The sequence below is a fragment of the Anopheles stephensi genome, chromosome 2, assembly GCF_013141755.1.
Source record: "Anopheles stephensi strain Indian chromosome 2, UCI_ANSTEP_V1.0, whole genome shotgun sequence".
NCBI lineage: Eukaryota > Metazoa > Arthropoda > Insecta > Diptera > Culicidae > Anopheles > Anopheles stephensi.
Window position 1 is genome coordinate 51,227,563 of NC_050202.1, and position 16,979 is coordinate 51,244,541.

The window sequence follows — 16,979 nt, forward strand, 5'->3', positions numbered from 1 at the left end:
TCTCTATCTTAGGATGGAGCGATCCTGCACCCCCATTGCATTGATTTTTTTTTTGATTATTTATTTAAAGAGGACCTCATTCGCCTCTTCCATTGCATTGATGCGTCCGCAAGAAGGCCGATATTTGAAAACAGGATCATACAATAATGGTCTAATGCAACACCAAAAAAATCCCCCTATGAATGTTAAATAACCACAAAACCCTCGGTTAACGACTCGCACCGCCCAATCGTGACGCGTTTGCGTACCAATGCGAGACATTGCAGCAAACATGAAAAAAAGACAAACATAAAATTGCTTTGGAAGATTGCTTTAAACAATTGTACATAATTTTGAAACAATTCAAACGAAACAAAAAATCGATCGAAACAGAGTAAGAAACCAAAATACAATAACACACACACACACAAACACAAATCTCGTAGTGACGCGACAGTGAATAGTATGTAGCCTTCGTGTCGAATATATATATATATGTGGGGTGGGAAATAAAATGGGGAGCAAAACGGGGGAAGCCGTAGATACATAAGCATACGGTTGAGATGGTGTTATTTTCTGTTCTTTAAACTATAAAAGATAACAGCCAATATGTTAAGCAAAAAAAACCGCGCGAAACATACACAACCCTTTAAGAAATAAGCATCCCACGATAGCATCACCGCCAATCACCGCCTCCGTTTTTCTATCACCATTTTTCCCTTCAAACGATACAAAATTTTCACACCCATTCCCATACCATTTAGCACCTTATTTCCAGTGTTTAGAAGCAAGCAAAACACACCTTGTAAAATAACCGTAAAGAACCCATTTCCCATGCCGGTTGCTGGCTTCTCGACCTCTCTGCCTTTTGCCTGAGTTTAGCGACAGATTCCATTTTGCCTGTAAAGTGTGTCAAAATATGGGACCCATTTACCTATTCGCAACCTGACAATTTTACGTACGTTACGGTCGCATACACCAGTGTTTTGCATAGGGTGCCCCCCAAACCCAAGAGGAGACCTTGCAAATATACCGGTGTCCCGGGGAAAACGATACCCCCCATCCATTTCTTAAAGACTACTCGACCAAAACTCCTGACTGGTATGCTGCTTCATAGCGCTCCACAACCCATGAACCAACCAGCCATGTAGTTCGTATCACTGTGGACGAAAAAAGGAATTAAATAACCAACAGAACAACACACACACACAAAGAATCAACACTTTAGAAATATTGACAATGTGCCTTAGGATGTATTTTCTGCTGGGTTTTCCTTTGTATCGTCGCTTGAGTCACATTCCTTTAATGGAAATGTGTGAAGCGTGTGTGTGTATGCATTTGGACAGAAGAAACAGCACAAGGGATGTCTATTTTTGATAAACGTAACAGAAAAACTAAAACAAATCTCCCCTAAATGCATGTGAAACCATCTGGTGTCTGGAACAATGTGTATGTATGAGTATGTAAGTATGAAACTGAAGAAAGTGTGTAAATCTCGTAACGGACAAGAAATAATGTCTATTCATTCACCCGTTTTTTTCTTTGGCTAACTCTTGATTGCTAGCTGCAAAAGTCCTTCCCGGTGCGGTTTTGAGCCAACGCGTGGGAAGGCATGTACCATCATAATGCTCAGAGCCACCAGCCAATGCGCTCGTTGCTGTGTAAAGTGTTGAATGTTAACAAATACACAAGGAGTAAAGATTCTATATTTGTACATAACGTTTCGGGTATCTGGCACCAGCCTTGATACCTTGGTTGCAAGGAAAGCTTGGAAGGCTTTTCTTTTTCGCTATCAATCCAATCCAACACTACTGGGGCGCTGGGGAAACCGACCCGACTGAAACAGAATTACACCAGAGACACGGCGGGCACAATGATATTAGTGGTAAAGTAGTAAAAGGTCGACCGAAGAACTAACCCAATACACACATGCTGTATTATCTAAAAGGCTTCCAAAAGCGAACCAACCACTCCGCTCTGAGCTCCATCGGACGTCCGGCCGGATGGTGTTTTGTAAATATTAGTCTAGAGAAAGATTATTACGTAAATATGTGCTTCTGTGCACTATTAGGGAGCTAAATCCTAGCAAACGGGAAAAAAAATCCGGAACGAACAAGTAGTGTGCGCTGAGAATACAGACACTAAGGTGGAAGTGCAAAAGATGGCGGCTGATGGCGCAAACTTAGGCTGTTTCAATGAGATGATTATACCACACACAGATAAAGAAGTACACACACACACAAAGCTCTAAAACAGTGGTTCAGAAACAATGCTACAGGATCGTGGACCAGGTGGAACCGATGGATTCAACATTGCTTCTCGCGAAAGCGATTTCCTTTTAGCAACGTCGAGGAGATGCATCCTGCCAAACGACTCCTAATCCTTAAATTAATCCTCCCGCTCCGTCACAAACTCACGGTCCCCCCGCTCCACACACACACGCGCACACATTTATAATGATATTTAGATAGCGGCTTTAATAATTTGTTGACTCGATTATTAAGATATTCCAATTGTGAGGTGCACTACAATTAGGCGCACTAAATATGTAGACCGAACACGTGCGCATAAACGTGAAGAATGCGCGTTAGAGCGAAAGCTGACAAAAAGATAAGTAAGCAAACAATTAAACAAAACTAGGGCGACATTACTAGAAAGCGAAACGAAACCAAGATGAGAGTTAAGTGATTAAGAAAAACAAACAAAATTCCTTGAATGATAGATTACTCAATACTCAAGAGTCTATAATGAACTGTTAACTCGTTTCTCTGTATATTACACAATTTGCCTATAGAAGTGTGCGTGTCTCCGTGTGTGTATGTGTGTACTACGGGAGTGAATATACTTAAAAAAACACACACACAGTGTAACAGAAGCGTTTGTAATAACTTTAGGAATAAGAACACGCTATTAAACACGAATCTAGAGATGTCTGAGGCAAACCAGCGGACCGGCAAAAAAAAATCGGCAGCGAAGTGTAGCAGCCAGCGGCAACATATAATCAAAAGTGTCCTAACAAAACTTCAACATAACGGTGTGGAAATTAATGTCAGAATAAAAATAATCTAAAATTAAAAAACAAACCCACTCTTCCGTGCTGATTGCTTGCAGATCTACGATCGGGATTGTCATAAAGATGGGCCGCTGTCGATGAACAGGTCTCGATACCGATAGGTTTTATATTGCTTCTTCCCATCAAACCCACGGTAATAAGATAATCGTTTAATTACATGGCTGCAGCAATGTACAAACGGCTAATCTCTGTACGGTCGGTGAAGAACGCAGCACAAATCGATTGCGATATTCAGCCATGATAAAACATGCTATAAAAACGAGCACCGAGCTAAAAACGCGGACCTGGCCAGGCTTGGGCGCATTTTGAGCGGCATAAAATGAAATCAAAATGGACAGCGAATTAAACGCATTATTTCTCGGCTCATTAGCACGCTTTTGACACGGTGGACTTTATCTTCATGGGCAAGCTTCTTTTTTTTTGCGCTATTTATTTTTTTCTTGTACACTTTTCAACTCGTGGGATATAAAAAAAATACAGCTAGACGAGGGACACGCGGCCGATAAACATTGTACAAAACTGAAAATTTAATTTAACGCTCCACTTGCAAAAACACACACAAACACAATTTGATTCAAATGAGGTGCAATGAAAAAAAACACTCACACAAAAACACAGCAACTGAAGCTTGTTTTGCGAGTGAACCGAACACACCGGCGGACACTAGGGATGAAGCATTTAATTTACAATGTACGTGAATGATAAGTTTAACAAAAGGGAGAGCAGGAAAAAACAAGAAACAAAGCGAAAAACATGCGCGCCTGAATAAACAGGGAAAACCTGGAGCCCACCCTCCCCCGGAAGAGTGGCTGAGTAATTGGTTAAATTGATTAATTTTGCCTACTTTCTACGCTTTCCAAATCGAGTCAGAGCTTGGGTGCTGCAATGGGAATTTTAATGCAAATTCTCAATAAAAGCACCCGGTTTGTATCGTTACGGATCGATCTGCAGCAAGAAATCGAATGGGAACGTAAAACAAAAAAAATTAGCTGAACCAATTTCTGAACACAACTCCCAAAAGTAAAAGCCGAAAAACACAACCCCTGAACAAAACAATAAACACAATTCAAACAAACAATTGCATGTTTCTAAACTAAGCGTTTAATGTTTAATGACCAAATCAAAACAAAAGAAGTAATAAAACAAACAGAAACAGGAGTGTGAGGAGCAAATTAAATAAACCTTAGCGATGTACTAAACAATAAAATACCCAGGCAGGCGGGACACGATGCCAGAGTGGTGTATGTAGCGTATGTATAGGGCGAAAATACATCGACTTTAGCGAGAGAAAAAAACAACAACCAAAACAAAACAAAAATAAGGGAGAGAAAAACTTTAAAAAATACAATTTAAAAACCCCCGCTAACTACTGCTCGTTCATTCAAATGATATAAACCATATATATTAAACTGATATTATGAATATAAACTAAAAGCAAACCAACGCGGAGGAATATTACCAAATTCCTTCACCTTTAAACAGAACAACCCGTTGTAATTATTGTAAACCTTGCATAAACCGATAGCGATAAGTGAGTGCGCGAAGTCAAGCTAAGGTCAGTGACGAATGATGATGATGGTCTAGCATATGGGAAGTTAGCCGTGCATCAATAGCAGGCCGGAAACGTCTCGGAATATAATCATAAAAAACGGGACAGATAGAGTAGAAGACGAGCGTGAGAGAAAGAGAGAGCGTGAATGCGCAGAGCATAGCAATGCATAGCAACAAGAAGAAACAAAAAACTAATTAAATCTGTTATCTTGAAAACTGATGTGTTGTAAATAAGCTAAGAATTAATACACAGTGGAAAACAAACGTAACAAACGGGAAAAACAGAAAGGGAAAACATAGGTCAGAGCAGATAGAAAGAAAGGGATAACCGAGTGGGAAATGGGATGGGTGAAAAACGGAAACAATACAACAAAAATAAACAAACAAAATGAAACGAACAATTTGAAATAAAGACGATTGAAATATTTAAACAATTTTTTTTATATACTTATTTGATCTTTAAGTTTCTCAAATATCCGAAAAGTTTGGAAACGTAGCGTTTGGAGGTACTCTGAAGCAATGTTAAGGCTATTGGTAATATGTCCAAGGATTCTGACATTACAGGCTTAGGATATGTAACTCCTAAGCCAATCACCAAAATATCACTGGGAAGAATATCTTGAGGACATTAAATCACTAAAATCATATAAGAACAGTATCAAACAGGATTCAACTAATCTATTCATTATCGTTTGATATTAAAATTTGGATCTCCCGTATAAGTTTCTCAAATATCCGTAAAGTATGGAAACGTAACGTCTGGAGGTACTCTAAAGCAAATATAAGGCTTTTGATAATATGTCCAAGGATTCTGACATTACAGGCTTAGGATATGCAACTGCCCAATCATCAAAATATCGATGGGAAAAATATCTTGAGGACATTCAATCACTTAAATTCATATTAGAACACCTTCACAACAGGATTCAACTAATCTCTGACTTATCGTTTACAATTAAAAGGTGAGTCTAACCTATAAGCTTCTCAGGTATCAAAAAGTTTGGAAACGTAACGTTTAGAGGCTCTTTGAAGTTCTTTTAAGGCTATTGATAATATTCCCAGGTGTTCTAACGCTGGGCGTGTGAAAAATATCATGAGGGCCTGCAATGGGCAACATACCCAGCACAAATGTCGGCAGGACAGCTATATGAAGAACAGGACAGGATACTATATATGAAATATAGTATTAATAGCATTGTAAAGTTTAATGTACTTAACACAAGTAACGTTTGGTTACCCCGGCAGCCCGGATCGTCTTCAACATGGTTAGGATAAGATGCTTCTTGGTAATCCTTGGTAAAGTTGCTGTTAGGAAAGATAGGATGACAGTAGAGTGACGGATGACAGCAGGATAACGGATGACAGTAGGATACCGGATGACCGAAATGTCAGCTGTAACGGTCAGGGAAAAAAAGGAAGAAGAAGGGGTGCGTCAACCAGTAGCCTGGGAAAGGACAAGGAAGTGACACCGTTTTAAAGTTTTTCTTCCTTCAGTGGAAAATATAATACTGTGGAAAATATAAAACTAAAACTACACTTCACTGCGTCTGCTACTCAACCGGAATCGTGGTAACAGTTGCTGATGCTTTAATCGGGAATGAGTTTGAAACCTTGATTGGGACAGGTTTCAAAGTTATTTTCAACTAGTATAACTTCAACCATTGAGTTAAAACTTGAAGAAAAGTAGATCACTAGCAATGTTGATTTTAAGCTAAAATTTTTGTTCATTGAAACTTTGGCAACCATTGAAAGGCAAAGAGATTCCTGTGGATCTCTTCCTGTGGATGAAATCCTTGTGGATTGTTCATCATCAAGTCATCTTTAAAGAGCAATACAGCTAAGCCGTCATTCATGAATAAAAAAGGACGGCCATCTTTAAAGGAATCTGTATTTCGTCACATCAGGCATCAATTTTTTAAAGAAAATTTATATCAAATTTGGAAATATATAATTTGGGAACCCTGGTACTTCCTTGAAAAAACCTGATCTCACTACCTATCAAGGGCTTACACAGGACCATTAGATTTGGAGAAGTTCCACCACCAGGTATGAATTCAATTAACTGGTTATCATGAGAGTATTAAGTTCAAAAACCTATGATATTGGCTGATAAACAAATAAAAAGTCCACTTACCTTAACATCATCCTCCAAGACGCTGATGCAAATGTCAATAACCGATCCGCCGATGACGAGCTTGAATGAAGAAAACATAAAAGTAAATACAACAACATTTGTGAGAGGGTTCTTTCTGCCAGTCGCGCTACTATAGGAAAGTTCTTTCCATCAAACCCAATGCCATCAAACCCATAGCATATTGTATAACAACATTAGGGAAACATCCTACAGCGCCCTTTTGCCATTATCAAGAAGCAAATGTATTATTTTATTATAAACCATTTGTATAGAGAGAAAATAAATGCATAACTTAACTAACCGGAGCACCAGCACCATCGGTAGCCGCGAGCGTTGCCTTATCCGTTTGCTTCTCCTTCGCAGCTGACCCATTCTCAATGTGCGCCAGTTCCACCGCAATGTCGGCAGCAACGCGTGCATTATTTTTTATCAAAGCCATATCTGGTAATGAAAGGTAAATAAAAACAGATTTTCTAGAACGGCCCCATGATTGCCTTGCAATACCGTACTTACTTGCATCGAGACTTTTCCCACGCGTCAATTTCGAGACGGCAGAAAGTATGAAAGGCGTCACTTCTTTGCCCTGGATTCGTTTACGTTCAGCGTCGACGAGTGCCTCGGCAATCACCGCATCCATTTCGGTGGCATTCATCGCGTACCGTTCCGGTATCGGCACGCCAATTAGAATTCCTGACCCAAGACCAAGCTCACGGTTCACGTGCAGCATCTTGGCAGCTTCGGTTGGGCTGGTAAGATTGTAGGCCGCCTTCGAGCCGCTGGAACGGGTGTAAAAGGCTGGAAACTCACAGTCCTTACTACCGTACGTGGTAACGCATACGCCTTGCGTTTCCTGGCAGAAGACACACGAAGAAAAAATTTAGGTTGAAATTTTAAGTTAAAAGCTAGCTAAATAAATTATTTAAAATATTTGGTTATAGAAAATCAATGAGCCTCGGTAGCATTTCGATAGCGTCTCTGTTTCGATGCCTCTCTTTTAATCGCCACAAAGTACAGTGCCACAAAGTAATAAATCATAAATTATCAATTACGATAATAGTCTGCCCATCGAAAGCGCTCTCTGTGTAGAAGATTTATTCATCCAGCACCCAGGAGGCTCGAACGAACACCTGCAGTAAGATGACGTTAAATAGTCCTACGGGAAATGTACATCCGGGGGGGTTCTTCTATCCTGGCGCATCCATCGCGTAACTATAAATCATGCCTCTGTAGGCAAAGCTCCCCAGTTCACACTTACCAGATATTCCAGCGTTCGCGGTATGTCCAGGATTGACTTAACGCCGCTCGATACGACCGCTACCGGGCACCTGCCCAGCTCGATCAGGTCCGCCGAAACATCCATCGTTCGTTCGCCTTCGCGATGCACACCGCCAATTCCACCGGTCGCAAAGATCCGTATACCGACGGCGTCGGCTACGAGCAGTGTGCCCGCTACCGTCGTACCACCGTTTCGACCGGTCGCCATCACGTACGCCATATCCCGGCGGGACGTTTTCAGCGTCTGTGCGCCACTATCGGTGCGGGCCAGCAACCGCAACTGATCCGCTCCAAGGCCCACCTTGATCCGGCCACCGACAATCGCTATCGTGGCGGGAACTGCACCCTGCAAATGGAGAATTATACCTTTTAATAAGAACACACAGGCACACGGCAGTGTACGGCGTTTAAATTCGCAAGGGTAATGCGACCGTGCTTCGTCCGACAGGGACAGCTAGGCATTAAGGAGAGCTTGTTAAAGTCGGCCATCGTTAATCCTTGATCCATGGAGGACGACATCCTATTACCGTCACCAGTGCGGACGCACACACACACACAGAGAGACTATATTTTATCATCCTTTATGCCCCTGTCCGTTGGAGCATCATGCTCAAGGCTGTACTACCCGTTCAAAACCCCGGCGTCGTGCGCTTCTGCAGTTGATGGTGAAATTTGGTTTTAATTGAATCCTGTGGTTTGGAAGCAGAAAGTGCACTCGCCAACCGAAATCTCTGCTCCCGTGCTGGAAATGTACATGTACATCTTCCTTTTGGCGTCACTGTACCGTTTAAGGTTTTCAGCTGTACTCTGTCCACTGCAGCCACTGGTAGTATTGCCCCTCACAGACAACCGCAAACTATACCCGTGCTCCCCGTGCACTTCCAAACCACGCTCTTGTGCAATGCGGTCAGTGAGGAACGTGCGGTTTGCGGTTGCAGCCAGTAGTTAAAACTCAGTTAGTAACCCAAAATTGCAGTCCTACATGTGCAGTGCTTTAACAGTCGCATAGAGTCTCTGAAGCTCTAATATCAATGAACAAAAAAAATACAACACTTGCGACAGCATGTGGTCCGTCGTTTAGGACGATGCTGTATCCACCGGGAGATGTGCTAATTGCTGCAGTTCCAAAAAGAACGCCACCGGTGTATGCATTTACCACCCCAGCTAGCGTACAGTTGCGTGCAGTTTGTCACCTACCTGCTGCCGTACGATCTGTTCCACCTCAAGGGCCGTGTCGAGATTTGCCGGGTACGGCATTCCGTGGGTAATGATGGTTGATTCTAATGCCACTACCAGCTGTGGCGTGTGCCGGAGGGTTTCCCGCACTTCCGGTGCGATGTCGATCAAGGACGGGCTATTTTCGTAAGTTTTTTTTTGTGCGTGTGACCAGAACGGCGGTAACGCGACACGAAAAGAGCGTAAAGCGTTCGTTAGTTCATTTGTGGGAAGGATGGCGATATATTTATTTTCAGTTTTACCTGATACGACGGTTGGATGCGATTGCGCGTTTGCTGGTACAATAACCTCGGGGCAGACGGCAGAACATGGTGGCTGGTAGACGTAACATTGTTGCCGGTCAATATTTGAGCACGCTCTTTGACTGAATTCAAAATAGAGAACTGTAACGAAAAAAAAACACAAAAATGTTATTGTTGGTGAATTATCGCAGAGAAAAAAAAGATTTCACTGTTTCTAATTTGATGTTACGTAATGAAGAATTTGATAGTTACATAACAAAACGGGTTTCTTAAACGGATGCCATGTTCTCACTGAATCAGCCAGTAGGCCAGAAGCCTCTAGGAGAGTTTCATCCATCCGCCATCTTGTCTCCAGAAAGAATGGAATGCTGCTGAGGTCATGGGCAAAAATTTTCCCAGGAAGACGCGGTCACAATTCGCCGGTCCTTCTCTGTGATTCTTCTTATTAGCTTAACGACCTACTAGGTCATGCCGGCTATATGATGACTCACTAGACTTACTGACACCACTACCGGGGAACGATCCGGACGAGCCATTGAGTGGAAATGGCCAACTGATCTTTATGTTTTGTGGTCTGCTGTCTGCAATACGTCCGCTCTGCAAGCTATCTACTTCTGTACTGATTTGGCCAAGCTTGTCTCAAGCCATCTTGCATGACAGCGTATGGCAACGATATCATGGCCTACCAGAGATGGCTACGGACAACCAGTTTTGTATAATTTGCATATGCCCGTTTGGACAAGAATCTTCTTCGCCGTATGCACGGCATCTCAAGAAGCGACGACGGGATATTACATAATCCAATATTTTATACGACAGTGTAAAAGGACAGTTAACAGGACGCTTGGGAGACCGCTTACTCCGCCCACAGATTCGCTACAGAGATTCTAGTTAAGTTACCCAGCGTTGACAGGCCAGAATCCTTCAAGGATGAAGAGAAGATGAAGAAGATGAAGATTTCGTTTTATCTGTCTATTTTCCCTTCTTAACTATTGATACTAGTTAATTGACAGAAATACGCAACTCAGGTGGTACGCAAACTATAGGGAATATGCAGAAGAGTCTTCTTTCAAGTATACTGTTCTGTAAAATTCAGTGAGGCTTTTGGTGGTAACTTATGCGCAACATTCAGATCTTGCCGCCTTACATGATGCTATATTGCATGATGGTCCCAAGATCCCACATCCAAAGATATAAGTTCCCGGTCCCAATGATACAATATCCCGGTTCCCAAGATGTCGGATCTCAAGATTCCAGATTAAAAGAATTGAATATTACTTTGACAAAAATGAAGGCATTAACCTTGAATATGTTTAATTTAACTAAACAGCCAATGAAATTAAACTTCTCTTCTTCTTCCTTGGCACTACAACCTCGAGAAATCTCGGCCTGCCATTTCTGGCTTTCTGCGACTTAATTTTACCCGTAGTAAAGTACCTCAGTCCTATGCACGGGGAAGGCAGTCTTGGATGGGATTAGAACCCCGGTCCTGTCGTATAAAGACCGGCGCCGTTATCGCCTCCGCCATCGGACCGCGAAATTAAACTACATTCTATAACTAAATAGAGAAAAGATTCAAATAAAACCCACTTCAGTCTGTTTCAGTTTTCTTCCACAGAACAAGGCAACAGGTGTGGCAAAAGGAACATGCGCACTGCTCCTCCCTAATGCACAGGCTCCCTCGATCGTCACGATGGCAGCCGTTCTCCATAGGAACGGCGGTCGAGTTTATTTGTTGAACAACGCAAAAAAGGAGCACCCTTTGGTACAAAACACAACGTTCGACGTGCGCGTTTCACAAAACAGTTTAAATTTTTTTCCCATTAAGCATCTTTGTTTTTATTAAAGTAAATTGGTTTAGAAAATCTACATCTTCCTTGGGAAAAAACGAAGACGAACATAGTATGGAAGGATTGCCGAAGCTACCGGGTAACGATTTTGCTAACCGCTTGCGACAAAAGCATCATGTACCGCAGAGCTTCAAGTACATCAATGGCTATCCGATCCCGGTACGACCCGAGTGTGGTCTCGGTGGTGAACGGTTGAATGAAGATTCGATTCAATTCTGTCCCGAGCCGAATGGCGGCGGAAACAACACGGTTCTGTACGACCCTATCCTGACGTACGGCCGGGTACGCCACCTTCCGGTGAAACCCTACCGGCCACACTTTGTACTGTACGATCAGAAAACGCTCAAGTTCAATGCGTTCTTCCGGCAAGCGGTCCCCGAGTCGGCGACCGAAACGTACCGCATCCGGTACGTGCACATACTGTACTTCCTCGAGGATGACACGATGACGGTGCTGGAGCCGACCATCGAAAACTGTGGCTATCCGCAGGGTCGGCTAGTGCGCCGGGGCAAGAAGCTGAAAAATGTGAACCGGGAAGAATTTTACCACTGGAAGGACCTAAACATCGGTATCGATGTGGAAATGCACGGTTACGTTTTCCACATTACCGATTGCGATGCGTACACGAAAGAGTTTCTGCTGAGCAACGGGATAGAGCTGAACGAGATCGAACTGCTGCCACCGGATCCGGCCATGAACGAGCGCTCGATCAGCCAGCGGCAAACGTTCCGGCATCACAAAATGTACCCAGTGCCGGACGATAAGCTGCGCAAGTATCTCGAGTATCAGGGGAAAGTGCTGCAGTAAGTACCAGTATCTTATCGCCCAGCGAAGACTGTTGGTTATCAGTGTGGTTTGCGGTTGCAACATTTTATCAATTTTATTCTCATTCTAGCTTCGATTGTGTATTGGATGAACGGGACCGCGAAGGTGGCGAACTGATGACGTACAAACTGTTCTATTATCTTGAAGATGATACCGTATCCATAAAAGAGCTTAAGGAAAATCAGGAGGGACGGGACTATTTCCCGATGCTACTTCGCAAGCAAAAACTGCCCAAGAACTGGAAAGAAAATCCAGGTAATTTAAGAGCATCGCATTACACCACAACCGTCTACTAATCATTACCCTTGATGTCGCTTTTCACAGTTTCTCATCCCTCCATTTTTCTCGAGAAAAGTGATGCCGAGGTGTCGGAATACTATTCCCCCAAGGATCTGATCGTCGGCACCACCATCTTTGTGTATGGACGCAAGTTCCTGCTGCTGGACTGTGATGGGTTCACCCGTTGCTACTACGAAAAGGCACTCAAGCTCGTCCAACCGGACCGGGTGCGGTTGGACAGCTCGCCCAAACGTGCCCCACGGTTAGAGGTGCCGAGCTACCTCGGTCTCGGTACACCCGAAGATTCGCTTGCCTCGTACCACAGTCTCGTACCGAAGAGTCCGAAAAAAGACGTCATCACGTACTTGGTGAACGTAAACAAATTCCTCCGGTACGGGTGCGTTCTGGATACTGCCCATCCCGAGGACAAGATACGCAAATTTGTGCTGAGCCTGTCGCTTGCGGACGGTACCATTACCATCATGGAATCTTCGATAGACAATTCGGGTATACGGGGAGGACGGTTCCTATCGCCACGCAAAGTTTGGCTGCCCGGTTGCAATCCCGACGAGCCGGAGTACTACACGGCGAAGGATTTCTACATCGGTGCGATTGTGGTGGTGTTTGCGCATCGGTTTAAAATTGTCAGTGCAGACCTGTACGTGTACCGGTACATGCAGGCGCATCCGGAAATATTTTCCTCAATGGCAATCGATAGTGTGCGCAATTATCTGCTGTCCGAAGGACACCTTAAAGACGATCTACGGCAGGCAACTGAGGAAGAGTACAAAAAGCTGGACGCATCATCTCCAAACGGTGAAGCAACTGATCAGGATGAAGTACAGAAACGGCTGACCGGATTTGATATAGCCGACCCGAAAGCACCCTCACCATTGCCGGTATCGTCACCAGCACGTGGTTCACCTGTCCCGCACACTACGGATACTACAGTTCATCCCACACCCGATGCTACTGGCCATCCTTGCCCGCATCCCATCATTCCCGATGAAGAACTGCGAAAGGCGTACCACACGAACGAACCGGATGAACTAGCCATCCAGGCGTACCGTGTGCCGGAAGATCAACCATTCTCACCACAGGGTTCCCCAACACACGGAACGAAAAAGGGTTCGAAAACGGTACGATTTCAAGATGACTGCTGAACGGAATTACCTTTAGGATGGTCGCTCGGAAGCTGGTGTAGAATATTGCAACGAACTACAAGGATATTTGAAAGGATAATTCGCGCACATACACACACACAGAACACTAACCACACGCGCACACTACCGACACATACACTCCGAATCCGCGCACACGCAGCTACTTCGCGTCAGCTGTTCACGTACACTGTTTGTTTACATTTTGTGCCGGCATCGAGCAAAGCACGTACACACAGCCATCCGCCGCCGTACGTCAACCAAATGTCATCGTACAGGGTGATCCATATTGGAAGCGGAATTTTATTTGAATATGGCTGATTTTAGCTCGATGGAGAAGCATCGCATAGTGAAATTGATCTACAATTTCGGAACAATGTGTTTTTACAATATAAATTCACTGTATTAAGTAAAATCGCTAAATTTATTGATACATTCTACAGCATGCGAAATGCAACAGATGTCGCTGGTGTTGCTTCAGCCCATGCCCTCGTTGTCCGTTACCATAGCAACGAGAATGGTTGTCCATAACAAACCGGGGTAACGTGCTCGGAAACACCGGAGCAATCCATTTTATAAACACAGTACTTTCAGTAATTTACGTGCGATTTCCGTTGGGATGGATTCAGAAAATGTAAAATTTACACTTAAATCCCACCCGCCGATCGGGTTTGAATCTTCTAGGAGCGAACAATCGGCAAAAATTTCACTCAAAAAAGATACCGGTACAGATCCGTGCCCATTTCCAACCTTGGCCAATGCTGCTACGGAACCGAAGGAACGGAAAGAAACCGCTGTAAGTATCCTGTTCATCGTGACATATTTGTTTGGGGTAGTTCTATTCCTTCCTTTCCGTTGCAGACTCAGACCATTAGTGCACCTAGAAGCAAGAAGTTTGCCACCTACGATGACTCCAAGCTGGTCTCGTTCATACGCAGAGTACAGCCCATCGTAGAGGAAGAGTTGTCCTACGGAATGACTCCAATATTTGACTGTAATGATAATTTGTACGAATCCACCGAGCGTTACCGGGTGTGTCGTCACCAGGAACTAACCCTTCGACCACTGCTTCCCGACCATATGGGCGATAAGCAGGAGCCGAATGTTTTCCGAGTCGGTGCTGCAGCATGGCTTTCCATATTGACGCGTGATGCGCCGCTGCTGGTAGTGGCCTGTAGTCCCATCCACGATGCGTGGTGTGACCATTTCACCTCGACCGTTACCGTTTTCAGTCCCAAGCGAGATCGGTACGGTGGATCCGTACAGTGGGTAGAGTTGAGTAGCAATCCGGTGAAGGCATGCATAGAATCACTCGAAACGAACCCATTCAATCGGGACATGTTTGCCGGTGGAACTGTGTCCGGGGACGTCTACATCTGGCACTACGAGATGAATCTGAAGCAGGAACGAAACTCGTTCGCCGAGCTCCATTCGGAAACGACCGACTGCGGGAAGGTGGTCGATATGGCCTGGACCCGCTACAACGTAATGTCCAAATCGGACTACGCGCTGCTCACGGCACACAGCGAAGGTGCGGTCATCCTTTGGCGTGTTGGCAAATCGATCGTAAAGGATAAAGTTTTCAAGCTTACCGTTCCGTCGGCGGGAAACGGGAAAGCGCTCATTTTGACACAAATATTGGCCACATCGAATACTGAGTTTGTGGCCGGATGTGACGATGGTTCGCTGTTGCTCTGTTCGACCACTCAATTGATTCCGCTTGGGGTTGCAACCACGACCGAGCGAGCAATCACGTCGGTGGTCAACGCTTCGTCCTCCACAGCGACCGGTGCCGGTAAGGTGAACTTCTTTTCGCCGGGCACGATCGAGCTGAAGAGTCATGCGTTTAGTGTAACAAGTCTGCAGAAGATTGAAAACCGCCGGCAGGAGCTGCTCGTTAGTTGCGATCTGACGGGAGAGGTGTTGTTCCACGATATCACTGATAGTATCGTAAGTGTTTCAGGTGACTTCCAACTAGCTGTAATAAGCTGTAAATGACTTTATTTACAGAATTCTACACCGACCCTCATCATCAAAATGCCGCTTCCCTTCAAAACACGCATCGTTTGTACGAGCGATACGGAGTACATCTTTTCCCCGTCTGGGAATGGCCTGCTGGAGCTGTATCGAATCGGAAGCGGAAAGGTGGACACAGTGGAACCGTCCTTACCCTTGACCGGTTCCCCGAACCTTATCAAAATGTCTGCCAATGGGTAATGTAGCTGCAATTTATGCATAAGCTCAGTCGTCCCCCTTTAACTTTTCTTATATCCACAGAAAATGGCTGATCACTGGCACGTACAATGGGACATTCATACTGTACTCGGTAGCGATGGAGTACTGAAGGTTCGTAGTGACCTTTGAGTTTTTAAAATCTAAAAACAAATCAAAAAGTGTATAAGGACGTTACATACAGTGCTTCGAGCGGGAATTCGGACACATTGAAATCCTGGACAATTTTTGATAGCTCAAGCCGTTTTTCGCATACAGCGTTTCAGGAATAATAGCTGAACTGATAGTCGATGCCCAAGAGACAAATAAAAGCAAAAAAATAGCAAAACACTTCCATTAATATCTTTGCCTGCCTTTTCTGCATGGAGAAATTGGCTATAATCCCTATAATCCAGACAGATGAATTACGTACCACTATCCAAATGGTCAGGACATATCTCCAGAGAAACATTTAGGCCCACCCTTCTAAAAGATGTAAAGCATCATTAAGGTGGTTCATCAAGAATGAAAAGCGATGGTAGTCCTCGCATTCAATTTTGAAAAAAATCAATGAAAAAAATTATGACGAATTAACCATAAATAGCAGAGCACATGCGTGCCCCACAATCTCTCTGCATGGCTCGGTGGCAGAGTATGTGGGACACAGATGAGCTTGGGAGGTTTCTATATTCGATCACTCCCCAAGTTAGCTTGTAGCCCTGGTTCCAGGAGGCATCTCAGGAGATCCTGCGTTCATTCGAATGATGTCTAGGCTTAGGTCTAACCATTTCGCATTGGGTGCGTATCACCAGCGTATAGGACGGGCCGACTCCAAAACATGTGACTGCGGCCTCGGATACCATGACATAGATCATATTCTATGGTCTTGTCTGGAGTACGTGGCAGCACGATCCTCCTTATTGGACGCAGTTCGGGACATCGGCAGAACGCCCAACGTTCCAATTCAAGATCTGCTGGGGGGCGAGGATGATGCCTACCTGAGGACTATTTTTGAGTTCTGCCGAGCAAACGGTATTGTAGTTTAGTACCTTACCTTCTTTCCTTCCACTCCTACTGTTTGTATGTTATATGTGTTGTATCTCGCTTGTGTGTATGATGGTATATGACTGATTGAATGAACGAATGTATGAATGAGTGCGATGA

At 44.1% G+C, this 16,979-nt stretch overlaps 3 protein-coding genes across 5 annotated transcripts in view; 2 read left to right on the top strand and 1 right to left on the bottom strand.

Annotated features, from left to right (window-relative positions):
* The window catches only part of LOC118502591 (pseudouridine-metabolizing bifunctional protein C1861.05), a 209,565-nt gene extending 195,551 nt beyond the window's left edge, over positions 1 to 14,014 (bottom strand). Inside the window, exons 1-8 of one of the 2 annotated variants that reach the window (XM_036034945.1) lie at positions 13,618 to 13,701; positions 12,291 to 12,293; positions 9,491 to 9,631; positions 9,210 to 9,366; positions 7,993 to 8,358; positions 7,251 to 7,587; positions 7,039 to 7,178; positions 6,738 to 6,797 (exon numbers count right to left, since the gene is read on the bottom strand). In XM_036034945.1, coding sequence (XP_035890838.1) covers positions 6,738 to 6,797; positions 7,039 to 7,178; positions 7,251 to 7,587; positions 7,993 to 8,358; positions 9,210 to 9,366; positions 9,491 to 9,579 — 1,149 coding nt within the window. In that variant the 5' untranslated portion in view covers positions 9,580 to 9,631; positions 12,291 to 12,293; positions 13,618 to 13,701. Of the gene's footprint in view, positions 1 to 6,737; positions 6,798 to 7,038; positions 7,179 to 7,250; positions 7,588 to 7,992; positions 8,359 to 9,209; positions 9,367 to 9,490; positions 9,632 to 12,290; positions 12,294 to 13,617 lie in introns of both variants that reach the window. The other variant, XM_036034944.1, reaches the window with a different exon arrangement.
* On the top strand, positions 11,276 to 14,014 carry LOC118502592 (EF-hand domain-containing protein 1-like). The gene is made up of 3 exons (XM_036034946.1): positions 11,276 to 12,143; positions 12,236 to 12,420; positions 12,490 to 14,014. Exons 1-3 carry the CDS (start codon positions 11,395 to 11,397, stop codon positions 13,605 to 13,607), a joined length of 2,052 nt encoding a protein of 683 aa, XP_035890839.1. The 5' UTR covers positions 11,276 to 11,394; the 3' UTR covers positions 13,608 to 14,014.
* A 92-nt stretch (positions 14,015 to 14,106) lies between these two features.
* On the top strand, positions 14,107 to 16,166 carry LOC118502594. 2 transcript variants are annotated; one of them, XM_036034948.1, is made up of 5 exons: positions 14,107 to 14,144; positions 14,289 to 14,400; positions 14,466 to 15,554; positions 15,615 to 15,817; positions 15,882 to 16,166. In XM_036034948.1, exons 1-5 carry the CDS (start codon positions 14,122 to 14,124, stop codon positions 15,946 to 15,948), a joined length of 1,494 nt encoding a protein of 497 aa, XP_035890841.1. In that variant the 5' UTR covers positions 14,107 to 14,121; the 3' UTR covers positions 15,949 to 16,166. The 2 variants fall into 2 exon arrangements, with proteins under 2 accessions (XP_035890841.1, XP_035890842.1); XM_036034949.1 differs by having other exon boundaries at positions 14,123 to 14,400.
* Positions 16,167 to 16,979: the final 813 nt, after the last annotated feature.